This window comes from Elgaria multicarinata, chromosome 4 (assembly GCF_023053635.1).
Source record: "Elgaria multicarinata webbii isolate HBS135686 ecotype San Diego chromosome 4, rElgMul1.1.pri, whole genome shotgun sequence".
Lineage (NCBI taxonomy): Eukaryota > Metazoa > Chordata > Lepidosauria > Squamata > Anguidae > Elgaria > Elgaria multicarinata.
In genome coordinates, this window is record NC_086174.1 from 64,305,921 (window position 1) to 64,326,780 (window position 20,860).

The 20,860-nt window shown below is 38.3% G+C and overlaps 1 protein-coding gene across 1 annotated transcript in view; it reads right to left on the reverse strand.

The window, feature by feature from the left end:
* Window positions 1-20,860, reverse strand: part of CEP43 (centrosomal protein 43) — a 30,571-nt gene that overhangs the window by 1,211 nt on the left and 8,500 nt on the right. Inside the window, exons 5-12 of the mRNA XM_063124453.1 lie at window positions 19,183-19,320; window positions 18,901-18,984; window positions 15,160-15,216; window positions 6,628-6,845; window positions 5,643-5,755; window positions 1,475-1,537; window positions 1,335-1,368; window positions 464-557 (exon numbers count right to left, since the gene is read on the reverse strand). Of these exons, the coding sequence (XP_062980523.1) occupies window positions 464-557; window positions 1,335-1,368; window positions 1,475-1,537; window positions 5,643-5,755; window positions 6,628-6,845; window positions 15,160-15,216; window positions 18,901-18,984; window positions 19,183-19,320 (801 nt within the window). The remainder of the gene's footprint in view (window positions 1-463; window positions 558-1,334; window positions 1,369-1,474; window positions 1,538-5,642; window positions 5,756-6,627; window positions 6,846-15,159; window positions 15,217-18,900; window positions 18,985-19,182; window positions 19,321-20,860) is intronic.

Below are 20,860 nucleotides of genomic sequence, written 5' to 3' on the forward strand. Positions count from 1 at the left end.
AGCAGGACATGAGTGCAACAGCACCCTCCCACCCAAGTTCCCCTGCAACAGGTATTCATAGGCATACTGCCTCTGATACTGGAGGTAGGATATAGTCATCAGGACTAGTATCTATTGTTAGCCTTACCCTCCATCCAAATTAGTGGCCATCACTATATCTTGTGGTAGCAAATTCCATAGTTTAACTATGGGCTGTGTGAAGAAGTACTTACTTTATCTGTCCTGAATCTCCTCATAATATTAAAACCCCGGATTCTAGTATTATGAGAGAGAGAAATGTCTCCCTATCCACTTTTCCCACACTACGCATAATTTTGTATTTGGGTCAATCATTTCTCACAATAATCATATGCTTGCAAACAGCATATAAAGGAAGTGTGTAGGCAGCTTAGCACGCTGGTTTATTATACTATGTGAATAAATGTTTACACTCCCAACCCCACGCAAAGTATAAAAGTCATACTTTATCACTAATATTGAAGTCTTCTAATTCCACAGAAATATCATCTATTTCTTCACCAATGCTGGCTTCACTTTTCTCTGATCGATGACTGGTACTAACAAAAGGAAAAGTTAAAAGATGAAACAATGAAGCTCTGTTCTCTAACATTAAAAAACCCTCCTTATTAAAGTGAAATATCTATGAAGAAAATCTCTAGGTATTTAACTTTATACTTTGATTTCTTTTGGAATAATTATTTTGGGATCAAAAGGTGCAGTTAATTATGCAATATGAAGGGACTGAAAGGAATATTCCTGCACAGACCAATGTGAATGCAAGATGCCATGTAAACTGAACTGGTTAAAGATCCAGATGAAAAAAAAAGATCATAAACTGGCACCAGAAATTCCAGAAATCAATATTTGGAAGTACCGATTTACATGGAGTTTACTTCCAAAGTGAGTGTATGAAGAAATGCTGAAGTGATGTGAGCATTTAATCAGATTACATTTGGTACATGCTGAAAGTGTACTGAATTGCAATGAACTGAGCAAAGGAGCTAGTTTTACAGGAATGATTTACATGTTTATTAAATATGTATACAGTAAAATCTGAAGCACATATAAAATATTAGAATGTCAAGAAATTGATAGAAAGGCAACATCTTTCAAGATTATTTAAATGCCATATATGTGCTAATTGTAACAATATGGAAATATTAGAGCTTTATACTTTGAGAAATGATACATATTCTGGATTCCAGCACAGAGCAGGGGGTTGGACTTGATGTCCTTATAGGCCCCTTCCAACTTTACTATTCTATATCAAATGTAGATTAATGTTTCCCTCCCTGAGATATAGCACTCTAGAAACTGAAGTATTTTTCTCTTACCTGTTGAAGTCATCAATATATTCATCTTCATCTCCTGTTTGAAAATAATTAAAAAGGAGCATTAGATGGCTTGAGAATTCCCAACCTACATGTGATAATAAAAGCTCTGAATCTTGTCCTTCTACAGAAGAGCTACTTGCCTAATTCAAGTGATGCCAGTTTAGAATTCACCATCTTTACATCTTTCAAAATTGAGTTTGCATCTGTAAATCAGAAATTAGCAAGATCAAATATGTAAAACTATTTCTTACAAAACCTACTCAAGTTGCTTCTTAATTAGATAGATGATGAACAACTATGCATCTTAAATCTTAATTTTGGGGTTCTATGTTACAATTATGGGCAGTATCCAATAAGGGTTTTGCACGTGTGGCTAGCCCTGATGGATGCAGTCCATGCACAGCCTCTACACTTATGGCTGCAATGTATCATTTGGGAGGCAAATCTCCTAAATGAATGGGAACTACCCTACAGTTTGTATCCAATGGCTGCATCACAGGAAGAGCACAAAGGGAGAGAATATCCAGTGGTCAGTGTTTACAGCACAAGACAATCTATTGTACAAATCTCTGTAAACGTTTTTGTAACCCTTTGAAGAAAGCCTAAAGAAAGAGGACGAAATGTGGTGGGCTTTTCATCAGGAAAATTGTTCACAGCATCTTGAGATGTTCAGAGCATCTCTCTCTGTATTCACTTTGGATTCTCACACACCTTGCAACTTTGCATCAGTGGAAGGCAGCTCATGCAACCAATCTTTTTGTTTATCTCTTTGCCACTGTGCTCCCCTAAAAATCTTTTCCAGAGGATCAGGGGACCTTCCTGAACAGTGAAAGCTGTATCATATGGCTCTGCAGTTCACAGGGGGAAATCACCCAAAATAGGGCAGAGGAATCTTTGCCAGCAGAGCTCCCACTGGAGAAAAATCCATCCACCTGATTTCAGACAGTTCCCCCATTGCACAGCAGATCCTTACAATATAGTTCTCCTTGTTCATGAAAACCCCCAACCTTCTGGAGGAGGTGGGAAGGGCACAGAAAGCTGTTAAGTGAGAGAAGAGAATGATGTGTTGCACAAACAGAAGGTCGCAAAAAAGGCTTTCTATTTACATGTTTCTGAAGTATGAAGTCAAGGAACTAGTTTACCTGAACATTCTCCAATATTACAGGGAAACACGGGAGTGTTTCCCTGTGTTAATAGGCGATCAGTGAAAAGAGCATTCCACCATGTTAAGGCCGTAATTGGGGGTGGATCATTCTGATGTTCATAAAATGGAAAATGTTTCACCAATCTTTCTGAAACGGAGACCTGCCAGAAAGAAATGCTGGTTTTACATACCCTGCCGTTTCAAGAGTTTGGTGAAATATTGAGGGCGGGATGGCAGTTCAAAGTACCAAAGTGGGGAAAGCCTCTCCGGCTCAAAATGGCTCTTTGGTACTTCCGGGTGGCAACGATTTTTTTGCACACTAAAAGCTCCGAACTGGGACCCTTACCCTTCAAACCGGTGGTGGGATTTTGTCCCCCTGTCCTTCTAGTTGGTGGAATGGCTTTTCTTTTTTCAAAATTCGGTTCCATGGTTTTTTAATGAATATTTTTTTGCCCTATTAAAGTGAATACAGACTCATAACTCCTAAATGGAGCATGCTCAGTAGCGTCGCTCTCCCCCCTCCCTCCTGTCTCAGATAGATTGGAATGTTAGAAATAAGATGGCTGCCTGCCTGAAATAAGATGGCCGCCTGGCTCATCTAGGAGCCATTTCCTTCTGCAGATAAGCCAAGGCCCTGTCTGGGCCCTCTCCTTCCTCACAGTGCTGTGGAGGCCAGGGAGGGAGAGAGAAACTATCTGCTTTGCTTGGAGGGAGGCCCTTCCCTGGCTCCAAGGAAAAAGAAAACCTGGCTGGCTCAGGTAGGGGTTTGATAAACTTTGTTGTGTGTCTATGATTGTGAAGAGGGAGGTGTGTGTGTGTGTGTGTTTGAAGTGCTGGTGCATCCTTCTTAATTCAAAGTATAAAGAATATATGGCAAATTTTCCTTTGGGGTGGCAGTTCCTCACCCAAGCCTCTTAAAGTTTAAACTTTATGGAAATAAATATTCAGACTAGGAATGAGAGGAGGTTAACCCTGGCCTATCTGCCATGAGTTTAAACTTCTTCAGGTAGTGTGTGTTTCTTTAAAAGGTGCTGAACTACATTTTAAGTTTTCTTTTATAGATTTGTGCGTGTTTTGGTTGTACATAGAAAATATTTTCCTTTCTCTGTGTACCTGCTTCTTATAAGCTAAATCTGCTGTTTTATGTTTGTATGAAAGGAAAACGTTTTCTAAAATGTACATTCATGAATCTTATACCCAAAGCATTACTTCACACCAGAGAAATGGGTAAGGGACCTAGTTTTTTGCTACAACCTGGCACCCTCCAGTTGCTGTAGACTTAGATTCACAGAATCATAGAATTCAGTGCCCCTCAGTAGTTGCAGTAGTCCAGGGCATGTAGTTCTCTTCATCCTCCTCTTCATTTTATCCTCACAACGACCCTGTGAAGTAGTGTAGGCTGAGGGAAAGCCAGGAAGGGAGGGCGTAAGGCAATAGTGGGGGCTAAAGACAATAGTGGGGGCTAAAGGCTGACATGTTTCTCTTCATTTTATGGCCCCACTCTTAGCCCCCACTCTTTCCTTACTCACCCCCTTCCCAGCTTTCCCTCAGCCTACACTACCTCACAGGGTTGTTGTGAGGATAAAATAAAGAATAAAATGAGAGAGAGAGAGAGAGAGAGAGAGAGAGAGAGAGAGAGAGAGAGAGGATGCATGGCGTGCATGGGGCAGTGCAGCTGGGTAAGTTTTAAAGCCTGGACATCATGGTCTTATGCCCCTCTCCTCATTTTAGACGGACTTGTGTAAAACTTTAGTTGTGAAGCACATTTATTTTCTCACCCCACCCCTCACCCCATCATCCTATGTTTTCAACTGCTCCTACATTTCTTATGTTAGAATGTTGACTTGCAATGATGGGAGTTGTAGTCCAACACCCTTGGAGGGCACCAGGTTGGGGAAGGGCTGCTCTAAACAAAAAAAGAGAAGTAGGTGGCCCTAAGTTGTTCGTCATCAGTTTTCCACAACCCCACAGTCACCTCTGCATATCCTATTCTCCATCCTGTCCTCATGGTTTATATCTGCTTTGGGATAATGAGAATTTCACTGGCACTTTCTGCCTCCTTAGGGAGGATGTGGTGTTAAAGGCTTGTGAGCCTTAACTCCCAATTTCCCTGCTTTTTGGAGTTTGGTTGAAAACTGTAGAGCCTTTAACGTTGTTTTATAAACCATAGTTTTTTTGTTTATTGAATTATACAAAGTAACTCAGGATTTTTGCTCTTATCAATATATGGAATATCCAGTGGTTTCGCAAGCGGCCACTTTCTGCTTGCACAACCACTGAATACAACCCTATATTGATAAGAGCAACCACGCTGAGTTATTTGTATAATATCGGAGAATATTCAGGTAAATAGTTCCCTGACTTCATATTTCAGAAATATGTAAATAGAAATCCTCTAATATTATTTTAGTGTTTGTTTTAATTGATGAGTCTTTTAAGGAAATGAATATAGAATCTCTTTGGGTCCATTATATAAAAGAAAGGGATGTATCCAATGTTGTCAGTCCACCAGTAGAATGGACATCACTAGAAGAATGAATTCCCCCTCCCCTCTGCATCCTTCTGTGTAGTTCCAAAACCTCTCCAGAAGATTGGGGACCCTCCAGAGTAGATTTTAGGCACGCACAGGGGAGGACAAAAAGGGGTGGCCCTCTGTGTGACCTTGGACTGAGCCCAAAAGTAGGATAAAAACTAATAGGTTTTAGTTAACATTACTGGGATGAATACAAATTATTATTTAAATGTAACAACTTCCAAAGATGATTGTTGTTGTTTTTAAACAATCTATATAAATTAGAGTTGATATTATACAACTATGGGGAATGCAGGATTTTACTGAGGCACACTTTTGCCTTACAGTCTCTTTACACATCTGAACTAATTCTTAGAGTAATGTTGCTGGAATATAGCAATGAACAGAAACGCTACCTCCTTGATGCCACCTATGAGTCCTAAATTCTTGCACTGTCATAGCCAGTAGGCACAAATTCTCTTTTTTCCCCCCTCACACAACAGGAACTCTCTATGGATTACATTTTCTCTGTTGGAACTAAGTAAAAATTCAACTTGTAATGCAAGATTACTATAAAATTTAGAGGACAGGGGTGCAATTTCTCACAACGGTTCTTTTCAATATACCAAATGGATTTATGTACTATACTTACTGTTGTCAGACTCCTTCAGTGGAGGTGCTCCCGTCAAAGAACTCAGACCACTCTTTATGGGTGGGGCATCAGAAAGAGATGCAACATTTCCTTCTTTGCTCGAGTCATTTTTCCTTTAATAAAAAAGTGGTGAGAGACAGTCACCTTCTAGCAAAATGTGTTATGTAGCACTGAATAATGAATAGTAGCTCCTACTGCTAGATGTGGCAAGCAAAGCCAGAAGAATAGGTTTCTTCCCTATTCCAAGCATTCTGCCTGTCTTCACTTTCAGGAAAACTCTTGACATCTTATACAGAATCATTATTTAGATCAAGGGAACTTCTACAATACAGTCCAGAGAAAGGGATTCAGATGTAAATATAAAACTGTGTCAGTTAAGATAGAATTCTGAATTCAGTTAAAATTTTCACCAGAAGCTAGTCTGAAAAGACACAGCCTATCAGAAAACTATTCTATGAACACATACAAATTGGTCTCAATAACAACTATTTTTGGATATTTCAATTCCTCAGTAGTTGAAAATACTGCATTTACAAAATAGCAGTAAGACTGCAATATGAGAAGCACTTCTAGTGTATGCAAGGGCTTCAGTATATTCACTATCGCTTCTCACTCCCAGCACACACATTTTATATTGTGTTGGAGGCTGCTTCAGGAACTTCACTGAGTTTCTGGGATCAAATGCTTCTGCATAAATAAAGACATGAAGGTAAGTATTTCTGAACTTAAAGGTGTTATTGTAAGTAGGAAAATGCGTTATTTTTTAAAAAATTAGTAATTTCTATTTTTAGTGGTCTCTGCAGGTAGGGGAAACACAAAAAGGCAATCTGCAGTTCAATCGACAGGCCTCTATTATTTTGAACAAAATAACAGCTTCTAAAGACTATTCTTTATCTACTCTAAACTGTAAAAGTGCATGATCCCCAAACTTTAAATGCCATTAAATCTAAAGGAACTATTTATATTAGAAGTATGTTTAACTTACCAGCCATATGATCGTTCTGGTTTTGGTATGGGATCATCAAAGAAAGAATCTCCCTCTGCATCATCTTCCTCTACTGCTAGATTACTCTTTTCTTTGGTAGCTATGTCTTTGTTTGGTTGAGAAATTAGTTTTGTTTCATTGGGTAAGAAGTGAATGCTGCCTTTGCTCTTTGCGTCTCCAGACGAGATGCTTGTATCATTATGACTGGTTTCACTAACCTTAAAGAAAATACATATTCCCTTAAATAACGTCACAGAATCTGTTTCTTTCAGCTGCAATCTATTTTTAAATATATAACAAGCAATATTTCAATAATTTACATGACCACAATGTCACATTGGGGCGATTTGCTTGTAACAACAGCCCAGCAACTGATGGATGTGTCAGGAATGTAGAGCAATGTTGCCTGCAGCAGGCCTGCTTCTTTTACTTTATTGCACAACCCACGATGGGATCCTTCATAGGTTGTGCAGCATGACATGCAAACCTGGACAGCTGACTTGATTAGCCCCTGATCAACCTAGCAGTCCAGGTTCACACATCACACTGCACAACCTACAAAGGTGCTCACCATGGGTTGCATGATAAATAGGGATATACAAGAATAAATCATGCGAAGGTGCCCTGTCAGCAACATGGCAGGAACACAACTATCAGGAAATGTTTGCAATTTCCAGAACTTGTATTCATGCAGGTACACAGTTTCAGATGTGTGGGCACGAGCAAGTCCCTCCCCTCAAAATATACATTTCATGCTTTAACCTATGGAGGGTGCAGACATTTTTGGTTAGGAAAAAATGTCCCCCCCCCCCAAATCATTTGGGGGAAAAACTTGCAGTTTAAAACTTGGATTACCCAGATCGAACAACACACATTTTTCCTGATTAGAAAAACAAAACAAAGACGCTTGTGTTCGAGAATGTAAGCGAAATGAAATGAGCTTCAAGGAAGAATTCGGAGAGCTCCAATTAACTTGAACACTGCATGCTCACCCATCCCTAACACTAAAGTGGAAGCTCTGGGCACACTGCAGACAGCACCCCCACACATTCCCATAGTTTTTAAACTGATGTGTTGTTAGTACATGCAAAAGAGATCATTAATAATTTATCTAAAAATTTGTTGCAAAAAAATTGAAGGCATCAGAAGAAATCCCAGTTCTGAAAACTTGTAGAGAAAGCAGATTAAAGATAGCTATAAAAGAGAAGCTTTTTTCACCCTATCAATTAAACAGTTTGAGACTCACACCAGCTCTGGATCAATTTTACACTGTAGCCCTAAAAAATATGTACTTTTATGTTTCATTATATTTGCTTTTAAAATCTGTAAATAACTCTTATATCAGAGGAGTGCCCAAGGCGATATACGAAAGTTATTCAAAAAAACCTACTGTTAAATAAAAGTGTAATTAAAACTACATAATTAACAAAAGCAAAATTTAAAAAATGCAGTGATCAGTAAAACAGCAGCAGCATTAATCACTCAGAAGCTTAATGGAACAAATAAGTTTTAGAAGATTAATTAAAACAAGTAATATAGCTTGGCAGATATATTTCTTTTTACGTAGGATCACATTTTTTTTAGATATTACTTATATGTTCTACCACTCCCCCCAAAAATAAAGATTTTTGTTTGTTTTTTAACACTTGCAACAAAACATCCGTACGGTCAGACTCTCACAATTGAAGGTAAGAGTACCATTTACTTTGAATTACATTATTTTTATATTATAAATCTGATGCCATTATATAGTCGGGTATTTATGGCAATTTAACTAGTTCATTAGATAGGTAGTTGGCATTAGCAGCTGCTTTAGGAAATTCATCTAGATTTTGGTACTAACAGGTACAATTCTGTATAACCTAGCAACAATTTTGGATTAATTAAAGTAATTCTGAACGTTTAAAATGTGCTACAATTGCCAAGTATTATTATTACTCCTCTGCAGTAACAGCATGCTAGAAGAAAGGGTGGTAACAAAACCATGGTCCTTCCCCAGAGATTCACATACTGAAAAAGCTGCAGAATGAAATGATGGGTAGGCTTATCATTCTTTATTCTTTTGCTATTTCGCATACACAAGTGGATTTCCTGAGGATGCATTACTGTCTTCATGTTTAAAAAATCTCATTATAGACAGAAAATAAATCTTTGAAACAGGTTTATCTGAAGACCTTTAAAATGGAAAACTAAATAACTTGGTGATTCTTATCCCACTCAGCTGCAATATTTTAAAGGGAACAAGTAAAATGTTCAGAATTACTCTGGCCTTATCACAGTTTTTGGCATCTTTTTTTCCTGCTACCTCCATTGTGGGTTAGATAAGAATGTATCTGAAACAAACTACAACTTTCCATTTAAGCGTAATACACTAAAAAGCCCCAGTCACTAAGAACCAAATACTATATGATGAAGGCAGATCCATATGTTTAACCCTTGGTCAATAGATGGGGTCAAATCCTAAAACATTTGTGTCTGTCCTCTACAAACCCATTCTGAATTGCTACATCTCCTAAATCTAGTGAGAATTTGATATTTTTATTTGTACAGCTTTGGAGGTCAATTCTACCCCTATTGAAATTACTGAAAAGTCAGAAGGTGCTAGGAGTCAAAGTTACCCAGCAAAATACTGTTCAATTATTTAGTTACTCTTCATGTCTATAGATGCTTAGACCAGAGCAGGTTCTTTCAATTTCTTGTGTAAAAAGAGGCTAGAGAGTGAAAATACAATGCTATAGCTATTTACACAACAAATTACTCACTTTTTTTCCTTTTAGGAGCCAATATTACCCCATACCATAGATATACACAACCTTTTAGAAAGCTAATTAAAAAAGAACTTATTTTTTCTCCATCACATCTCAGAAAAACAGTCTTCTCATCAAAACTATTTGTAGCGTTCTTGTTGAGCAACAGTTACTAATTTGGCTTTTGGGGTAATTTTGACCCCAACTGCATCTGCAAGTGTTTGCAACAGCCTGCGCCTTCATCTCAGCAGGTGGCAGTCATGAACATTTAGATGACCCATTTTCTCTAATTACAGAAAGATCTTTGCAAAATGTGTTGTTGAAGTTTGCCTCAGGCATCTCTGTAACCCACCAATCAAGAGCAACAGTGACAGCTTTGCTATCCTATATCCACATAACTCAGAGTAAGCCCCACTTAATTCAAAGAGACTTATTTCTGAGTAGACTTGTATAGCACTTTGCTCTAATTCTCTTTTCTTTAGTTCATATAAAAATAGCAATCTCAGATACATAATCAAGCCTGAGATCATTTTTAAAGCAAACAATGGGGAAACCAGATGGTCTCCACATACACTCAAACAATGGACAATGGTATTTTTATTTTCAAATATAGTAGATATTCCCATTAAAAGAGGCAGCCTCATAATTGGCAGGGCCTATCAATGCTAACACCACAAAAAGAGGCAGGTGTCATTTCTGTGGTTAAAGAAATGACAGAAAATTGTAGCAATTATGTGCTTCATGCAATCACTTTGCCTGTCCCAACTCATGCACTTAATGTGGTAATTATGCATAGGTTATGCAGGTAGCATGTATCATGGTTGCATATTTTTTGGGGGAAATGTGTGTGTATTTATGATAAGTGTGTGTGTGTGTGTGTGTGTGTGTGTGTGTGTGTGAATGCCACAATATGCTGTTTCATGTTTTAAAAATGGTGAGGTTCAACATACATCTTTATTGTAGGAGTTTGTACTTCAAGTTGTTGGGTATTATTGACCCCAATCATTTTTATTAAAAAAAAGCTCCTAGTAAATGTGCATTTTTTTAAAACTTGCAAATGGTGTCATGCTGAATACTATCCCCTTATATCCCGTATTTTATTATTCTGGCTTTCTGGACACACATTTGACCCCAAAACTGGTTTGATACAGTAGATTTTTATTATAATTACCATCCGTACGTTAAACCCAGTTCTTTCACAATGACATACAGCCACCTGCCTCCCTGCAACCCCTCTCCTCAAGAGCTTTTTTCCAGTCAGATTCATTTACATTCTCATCCTGTCCTAAGAAAAAGTAGTATTAGGAAAGAGACTGCAGGAAGATAAGATGTGGGCAGGGAGAAGATTCTGTATTCCTCATTTTTGCTCTCAGAACTCTCCCATCACTCTCTTTCTAGTCCATTGTGGCAGAACTAGGTCTAAACAACCAGATCATCCCCAATCATATCTACATTTGGCTCTAAGAAATCTTCCAGAAAATTCTCAGATTTGGTTTTTTGAAAAGGCTCCAAAGGAAAAGAATTCTGGAACTACAAAGCAGCCTTTAAAACCTCCTCTACACATGTCCCTACTATATGAGTTTGCAACCATGTTTCATAGCAAGTATTATCTTAGAACAGGCATTCACCCTCCTCTCTCCCTCTTCTAAGATAGTTCCTGCCACCTGAAGGTTTTTTTAAAAATAAATAATTAAGTACTTTTAATTATCTGTTGCCTAATTAATCAAAAGCAACTTTTAGTTGATAAAAAGGTTTTTAACGGTTTAATCCAAATAATTCACCAATCAAATGTACTGCTACTGCTTACTGGTACTTTTAGCAACAACAACAAAAGTGGAAGAGGTTCAAAACCTATGTTTCTGTCTGAGTATCTAAGGGAAGGCAAATTTAACAAAGGATTAATCCCCATCCACACCCAGTAAATTCAGTATAAATACTGAGGGACACTACAGGTTATGCTGAAACTTACACATCCCAAACACCATGCTAGATAAGAGCAATATCTTGAGGTATGGATGACATATTTGCAGTGGACCAACCAATTCTTTCTTCCACCAACCAAATTAGAAATTCGCTAGGGAGACACTGGAGATTTATCCCACCCACCACCGGGTAGCTGTTTTGTTTTGGTTTTTTGCTCATAAACATCCAAAAACATACATTACTTCACTCCATTCAAGAAGAGTAGAACTAGACACAATTGTTAATTGTTTCTACAAGTTGTTCAGTTCACAAAGATAAAAAGTTATATCTGAAAGAATAGGTAATTTAATTTACAGCAAGAAGACAAATACAACCTTTGCCAAAAGGCTTATAATGTTAAGACTAAATGAGAGAGAGAGAGAGAGAGAGAGAGAGAGAGAGAGAGAGAGAGAGAGAAGCAATAGCCAAATAACCACAGATTCATAATCTTACTACTTGTCAAAGAAATGTACTTATCTGTTTTTTCAAATGGGGGCAAAAGCAGCTAGGGATTTTCAGCAAAAAATCAGCAGAAGAGGAAAAAAGGTTAAGAAGCCTCACAGGAGACAGAGAATGTCTCAAGCACTAGGAGAAGACACTTTTGAGCTCACCAGGCTAGTCATCAGATACTCTTATATTGCATATGCAATCTGCTATGCTAGCAAAAAAAAGTCCATTGCCATTGCAGAGCTTTTTTCTTTTCTTTTTTTAAAATCTGCAGTCAGGCAGTTAGGGTTTAAATAAAATGCCACCTGAGGCTTAAGTGTGTATTGTTCAACTACAGATCACAACTGAAGGCAAAATTAAAACCATCACAAGCTGTACATATTAAAATGGAGGCACCCAATCCCAGCTCTTGACAAAGTGCTTGCAGCTGCTAGTGGGACTAGATGTTGCTTTTATCTTTGCCAGCCTCCTGCCTTATAGGTACAGTAAGCCTTAAGACAGGAGAGAGAGGCAAACACAGCTATGCCGTTTCAAATGCCAACAGCTAGCCCTGGCTAGCATCTGTTCCAGCACCATGTGGCTAGGAAATGAAATAGAGTTCTTAGGTGTTGGTCACCATTTCTTCCTGCTCCCTCTCTCAAAAGGGGTAGGAACGAAGAAAGCGGAAGCCAGCAGTTGCTAGAACATCCTGTTATGGTCAAAACCTTCAGCAGGATGTCCTAACACGTTTGCAACATGTTTTGGAGGACAAATCGCTCATCTCCTCTAAAATTAGGTTTCTACAATTAATACAGATTGATTACTGGAGCTGTCCAGATACTAATTGGAATTGCTTTGTTGGATGATATTCAGGTTTTTGTGCCCACCTATGTGGACAAAGTACTTAGAAAAGTCAAGCCACTTATATGCTTGATCTTGGCCCCTCTTGGTTTATTGCATCTAGCATTTTATTGCAATTAGGGCTTAGGCTATCTTTAAAAATGGTCTGGAATCTTCACTTGTTACAGAATATGGTTATAAGAGTACTAACAGGGACTGGGCATTGCAGACATATATTATGCCAGTATTTTGTCATCTTCACTTGCTCCTAGTCAGTTTCCCCAATGTAATTCAAAGTAGAGTTTTTGACCTTTAAAGCCCATCACAGTTTGGGACTTCAATATTTGAAGGATTGTATCTTCCCACATGTACCTACCTACACCTTGAAATCATCATCTGAAGTCCTGCTCCAACTTCCCCTAAGATATGGTTGGTGGCTACAAGAGAAAGGGCCTTTTCAGTAGTGCCCCGCCCCGCCCCCCAGTTGTGGAATGCTCTCCTGGCACCAGGAATAGGCCTTTCTATTTTTCTAGGTTTTAAAAATTATGTGTTAATTCTATACTCTTTGGAATTTATTCTACTGCTCTATTTCAATTGATTTACTGCCATGGAATTTTTGTTCTTCTGACATCTATTTTTAAATGAGCAATTCCTGACTTGATAGTTGTTTATATTTGCTACGTTCTACTGTATTTTACTATATTCATTAGTGTAACTGTGATTACTTTAATTCTTGTTTTATCTTGAAAGCTGCCCAGAGAACTACTATTATAAAGTATTGTATGTATGTAAACAGCATGTACAAATAAAACAATACACGGATGGGTTCTCACTCTCTGCCTTCTCCTTTTACATCCTTCAGGCAGAGTAAAAGCCTGGGAGATGCCAACCAAATCACATACCATAGAGAGAACTGAGTAGGTCTGTGTAGTGAAATTCAAAAGATCATTGTATATTGAGGAATTACTGGTGCAGCAGTTCTCTTGGCCATGTCTAGAGTGATGTTTGGGCCTGCTTAGCTATGCCTTTTCCCACGGCTATTTCTGTTGACAGTAAAGGCCTGTAGTTAGCCACTTTTTATCTTAGGGTAGTGGAGATGAGAGTTATTGGTGCTGGGCTAGCTGGCTGCCAATTTTTGAGGGTGGTTGTTTTACAATCTACAAGAATATATGAAACACTCTTGAAGTGATTGGGCCATGTCCAGAATATGAGTAATCAGTGGGATAGTACATGATACTCTAAGATCCTCCCAAGACAGAACCTCACTGTAGGCTGAACCAGACATGTACTATGGGGACCATTCGTCACTACTTTTATCTGATTCACTGATCTGATAAGCGTATGGGGGTTCCAGTGATTGAAGGAATGTATGCTTTATGCTTTTAATGTACTGTCTTGTTTTTTCTTGCTTTACTAGCCTATTTTAGCTAAGTAAACTTATTTCCTTCACTCATTGGTGTGTTCATTGCTTCTGAATATTCAAAAAGAACACTGCCCATTGGCAGAACACTGTCACCTCACTGTTGCATGGTAGAAAACAGCATAGCACCAAGGAGGTAGCCTATTCTGGCTCTCTTCATGCTATTTGGGCTAGCTTGCAAAAGATGCAAAAGGATGACTGATGGAGTGGAAGAAGACCGGCAGTGTTCAGGAAAGTAAAACAGGAGATGGCTATCCATTACCTGAAATCTTATTTGCAACTCTGCCATAATAGTTAAAGGTATTTGCATAAAGGACAGATCCAAGATCATATCAGATAAGCATTCAAGATTATCCAATATCCAAGATTATCCAGGGAGCTTCAGCTATTGGGTGGTATAAAAATGCAATAAATAAATAAATAAATAAATAAATAAATAAATAAATATACAAATCACGTTATCTCAGATCCAGTATACACAACATGCTTAATGAGTGATCATATGGAAGCCAAGCCTGCCTGGATGGAATTCTAAAAGCTTCTTCTCACCAGCTGTGTCTTTCAGCAGGGAAAGCTGGACCATCTTAAAGCACTTTCCCGCCTCTCATCTGATGAGATGAGGCCCAGTCAATGCATACTACTGAAAGCAAGTGTGCAACAGCTGGGTCTCCCCAATCCCATCAAAGCAAGGGGCAGGCAAATGTTTTAGGATTCCAGACAGGGTAGGTTTGACATTCATGAGTTTACACATTTGAAGTGTCATTGACCATCAGATAAAACAAGACAGTATGCAGTAACATTACTGGACTCAACTGTGTTAGCATACCTATTTATTATATTTAGGGAATTTGAATATGTGACCTTGTAATAAAAAGGCACTTTAGCTCACTATGTCAGGAAGGAGGGCAGGCAAGCAGTCACGCCATAAATATTTGTAAAGCTTACTTAATAAGCTCTGCATAAAATTTACATAAAATTGTGAATGTTGTGCCTCCAAGTTTACGTTACATTTATATATTTGTGCAGTTAGTTTACCAAATGCAATTGAGACAGTTGCATTGATTTTTAGTGCAAGCTGCTCTTTCTTAAAAGTGTAACTAGAAGCACCTGACAGGTCCTTCTGCTCATGCATTTTACCTGCTCAGCCGTGTCCAAGCACCTTTTCTGTTTACGATGTCCTTTATACCTTGGTATCTGAGCACAAGAATAAAATAACGGCACAAAAATGAAAACAAATTATATGTGGGTTACTTCAAGTGAATCTAGATTCTTGAGATCTATGCTGTCATTCTAAAAACCTGCTTAAAGGTTTTGTCTACTAAATAGCATTCTTTCTCTGCTTGGCCAGTGGAAAAGTATATGAATTATGAGCTGAAACCTCCAACTGAATACCCTGCTACTTAAAAGTTGCTGGCTTCAAATGAAGCTGTATTAGAGATGGGACAAATTAGCCTGACATATTTCACAGACAATCTGATCTGCCCCAGTGCACATCTAAGATTTCAGCATTCATATTTAACGATAGTACAACTATTTTGAATGCGGTCTCTACCAACTTGGATATACTTCTCGGAGTAACCCTAAAATTAAATCAAGCATTACTAGACAGCAACTGGCCATTCTCCATTTCAGGTGCACATGTTTTCTGCAGCTACAGCATTTCATTACTTAGGCTGCAATCCTTTGGACACTTACAGGGTTAAGCCCCATTCAATAGTGGGCCTTCTGAGTAATCATGCCTAAGACTGCACTGTTAATCCACCTTCTAAATAATCTTGAGTTTCAAATATCTTATATATTTCACTCATTAATCCTTTTATTGATTTATTTTCTTTTTCTTTCTCTTTTTGTAAGATCAAATCCTCAAATTTAGTATTCTTTCTGCAATCTCTATTATCCTTTAGCCATTTTTTGTTCCATTGTTCCATTTGGATACAATTGAACCATGATATATTTCCCCCTTTTAATTTTTCTTTTATTTCTTCCTTAGTTCCCATCTTCTCCATTCAATCTCTTATTTTAAGTACTTTTTCAACTTAATTTCTTTACCAATCCCTCTTTTAAATTTTCAGGAAACTCCCTCATTACCACCACTGGTGTTATTGGGGAAATGACTGGAACCAATTTCCTTTTATATATTCGCCATATTTCTAACACATTCTTTAAAAGAGGGTTCTCAATTCCCCTCCTCCACTTTGAATTATGGTCCTTAAAGAATATTTCATTCCAATCTCTATTAAGATAGGCAGAATCACTGTAACAATTTTCCTTTGAACCATCATTTTTTGTTAGCAGTGTTCAGACAGACTTTGTTTAAAAAAACACCACAGTTCAGTATCTTAGCAAACAAGGAAAGGATCAACAAACAATCGATAGTATATCCTATGTATTCTAGTGTCTTCAAAAAATAGCAAAACCACATGTTATCTTCAGACAAACATTGCAACCACGTTGGGAAATTTAGCAGTTCCTTCCAAGCAGTGGAAGGAACTGTTGTGTTATTTGCTATAAACATTCAGGAGCCTTTAAAACCAAACCAAACCAAACCAAACCAAACCAAACCAAACCAATAAAGTGACTGGGGAAAACCAAGTGGGATACATTTTATCTGCTCTGATATTTGAGAATATACTGCCATCTTGCTTTCAATATTTTCTCTGCAATAACCAGCACACTTCACAGAAAACAGAAGGTTTTAACACTTCATTTCAATCACACAAGACAGTGTCCTACAAGGACTTTAAAAAGGACCAATTCATCCAGCAGGTTCTCCCACTGCTCCTCGCCCGCACCCCCAGAATAGGAAGGTTCATATGCAATAATGCTGTGAGAACAATAGATAATGGAACTCCAAACCACTAATTCTGGTAACAAAAACTTACATGACTCAACCTCATCGGTGAGACTATTCTTCTCTGCAATGCAGGTCTGATAGACACCAGCATCTCTGTTCTCTGTCCCACAAGCAGCACATTCAAGTTAAAACAAAGATAGCCTTTACTATCCCCAATCACTTCAGTAGAGATTTTAGCCACACTGAATAGATTATCTCTTTATATTAGTCACAGCTGCATCAAGTGCTTTGCCCATAACTGCCTCTTCCCCACCCATCAGTAACACCAGAAGTCCTAACAATTCATGCCAGTTCTATACTTTCATCTACAGTACAACAATGATAGACAACGAGGTGACCTGTAATATTTCCTCTCGCAAGCCCAATGCTCCCCAAAAGAAGAGCAGGAAGCCTCACACTTGCATTTATTCATCAGTTCTCTTTCCCCAGCAGATCCAAGAAGCAAGTATCTGGTTTCTGGAAATAGAATGCTGGATTAGATGGATCTTTGATCTGATCTGGCAGGGATTCTATATTCCTTCAATTTATGAGCCCTGCCTCAAATCTTCCAAGATTAGCAGAGAACATACCCTGACCCTTTGAAGTCTAACCCCTTCAGATAGGAACTTGCAGAAAATATTTATGATTCACTCATGGAACCAATATTTTCCAAGTTAGTTCACCCAATTCAGAAGCCCACCTCTCACCCCCCCCCCCTTAATGTACATCACTCTTGCGCCAATTTATACTATAAAAAAACCAAGAAACTTGTTAAGAAACACAATATATGATTTCTGGGACAACAAAAAAAGTAGAGAAACAAAACAGTTACAGAAAAATGAAAATGCAATTACCAACTCTTATGATTTCTAATAATGAAAAGCTTTAATCAATATAAATATGGATGACCCCCTCTCAATCTTCTGCTGAATCATCTGTTACAAAAATAATATATTGACACATTCCTTAAGAATCACATATTTCTACATTTTTTTACTGGCAGCTTCTCCCTTTGAGGAATTCCTTGTTCTTTTGCGAAAACTGCAAGATTCTTTCAGCTGATATCAACAATTATTAGTCTCCCAACTGAAGACTACTATACATCTCTATCAACCCTCCTCTCTTCAATCAACAAGGTTACATAATAAGAATGGCAGTGAGATGGAATACATGCCCCACTTTGTCTCTACCAAAATTCAACTTGCTGCTGGAAATCATAACAAGTTATAATTCGATAAGGGGGAACAACAACAAACACCACCATTCCCAAAGCCTAAGATGCCTCTTATCTGATGCTAAGGACAGACATTAACAAGTCTGTGAATCAGCAAGCCTCACATCCCAGACTCATGTGGTTCAGAGTTATATTTTCATCTCCTATCAAGCATGACAAACTTGCATTAGCCCAGGCTTGCAAAATTTATTAAGCACCAAACTGAGAGCGACTTGATGGGTCACAAGAAAGCCCTATATAAAAAGAAACTGAGGCTGGTACAGGAACAGTATTTCCCCCCTTAGGTTTTAGTATAACGAGCCCTTGCATCATGTAATAAAAATGCTTAGCGATTCACTAGAGGCAGCTAGTGAATAGAAAATTTTGCAAAAAGTACCCCCCTCCCAAAAAAAGCCCCCAAAAATGTGCATAGAAAACGTGTGAAACCTTTGACCAATAACCTTTTAAAGTTAATGAAGAGACCTACGATTCAACTAATAATTTTATTCGAATGGTGCTAATACAAATTAGAGTGCAATGCTATGCACGTCTATACAGGGAAAAAACCCTATGATTCCCAGCATTCCTGAGCCACCATGCTGGGAGTACTTAACAAGAGTTTGGATAACTGCACAATTGTGACATACAATATATTGTAGCCGTGCTGCTGCTCAGTTAATAATATATTATTCTTCTCATGTTATAAAACATTTAAAGACATGACCATCAGGTCAGGACTGAGTTATGGAAGTTTCTGAAAAATTCACTTTTGAAGGTTTAAAACACATTTCTTACTTGTTATATTATGTTTAATTCTAATGTTCTGACTTACCTTACTTGGCAATGGGTGTATGTTAGACCTTCCATCTGACGATTTTGGAGGAGAATGTACACTCTCAGATATTACTGGTGCTACCTAAATGAAAGTTTCAGAAAGGAAAATAAATGTTGCCTAAGTTTCAGTTTCATTAGAATACCAACAGTGTAGAGATTCTCTCTCCAAATATTGCAATTTTGCAACGTATGGCTCATTATTTAAAAAGTGACTATATCAATATAAACAGTTTAATAAAAATGGTTGGGATAAAGTATTACACATTTTAATAATTCTTACGTGTCCACTGTTAGAAATTCCTTTCTTCTGCTGACATCTTCTGACCACTTCCAGCAGTAAGGGCCCATCTACTGTAGTTTTAGCTTCTACAATTCCCAAGTCTTGTGCTAAATTCTCCCGAGCCTCAAGTGCATTTAACTACCAAAAAAAAAGTAATTCCATGCCATCAACATAATATATATGATTCAATTGTTTTCTTTAAAAAAAAGTTTGGTAGGAAAGTGGTGAAAAAAACATTTGGTCCAAAAGTGCATAGACATGACACCCAAACCAGTCCCAAGTACTATTAAAGATACAGTATTAATATCCCCTCTCCCCCCTTAAAACACAAACATGCCAGTGTCATGTATTTTTCCTTCCAAGTTCCAGGTATTCAACTACTCTGCTTTACCTGGCATTGTAGATTTTATTACCCTTGGCTTGGCATATGAATCTCAGCTAGTTGTAATGCTTGTCTTAAAAATGGTATGGGCATTACATCCCACAGGTTCTTCTCTAGCTTGTATTTAAATTCAAGCCAAAGAGCTCCTTCTTCCAATTCAGCTGCTACTCTAGCATTAGCAAAAAGGAGGGAGATCATAGTCTTTCTTACCACAAGTTACTGGAACTATTTTTCCGGGGTGCTTGACAATGCACCTAGAAAAACTACATTTTTCATTATTCCAGGTGCCAGAGGAAGCCAGGCCTAGAGAGAGGAAGAGGGAAGGAAAAGACACCCCTCCTTTCCTACTGTTGTGTCTGCAGCAGTTTTCAAAGAAGGAGAGAGTATGTGAACTCTCATGCTGGCCAGTGCCAAATCACCAGCAGCCACCAGGTAAAGGAGAGGAGAAAGGCAGTTCTGGGATCAGGGAAGAACGATTTAATTCTCACCATTCTCCACTTTTGCTAATGTGATAAAATGTAGTCTACCCCACAGGTAATTGGGGGAAGTTCTCATTATTGATAAATTTCAGTTTGCATTCTGTTTATACTCTGAAACTATCTACACCAGCCTCTTGGATCAAATTTAAGTGACATCATTTAAGCCAAAAGCAGATGTACTGTATATGCCTCAGCTTTTGCAATGACAACTTCCCTGCCTGGGAGATAACATGTGTAACTGATGGAAGACTGCAGCCTAAGGGCTTCTAGGGGAAGTACTATGCTTCCAGGGTAAAATAAATGGGGTCAAGATAAAAATTAAATAGCAGGGATGAATTGTTTAAGAATATAAGAAGTGCCATGCTGGATCAGAACGAGGGTCCATCTAGTCCAGGACTCTGTTCATACAGTGGCCAACCAACTGTTGACCAGGGACCAACAAAGCAGGACATGGTGCAATAGCACCCAACCACCCATGTTCCCCAGCAACTGGTGCACACAGGGTTACTGCCTCAGACCCTGGAAGTAGCACATAACCATCAGGGCTAGTAGCCATTGATAGCCTTCTCCCCCAGGAATTTATCCAACCCCCTTTTAAAGCCATCCGAATTGGTGACCATCACTACATCTTGTGATAGTGAATTCCATAATTTAACTATGCACTGTGTGAAGAAGTACTTCCTTTTATTTGTCCTGAATCTCCCACCAATCAGCTTCATGGGATGACCCTGGGTTCTACTATTTTGAGAGAGGGAGAAAAATGTCTCCCTATCCACATTGTCCACACCATGCATAATTTTGTATACCTCTGTCATGT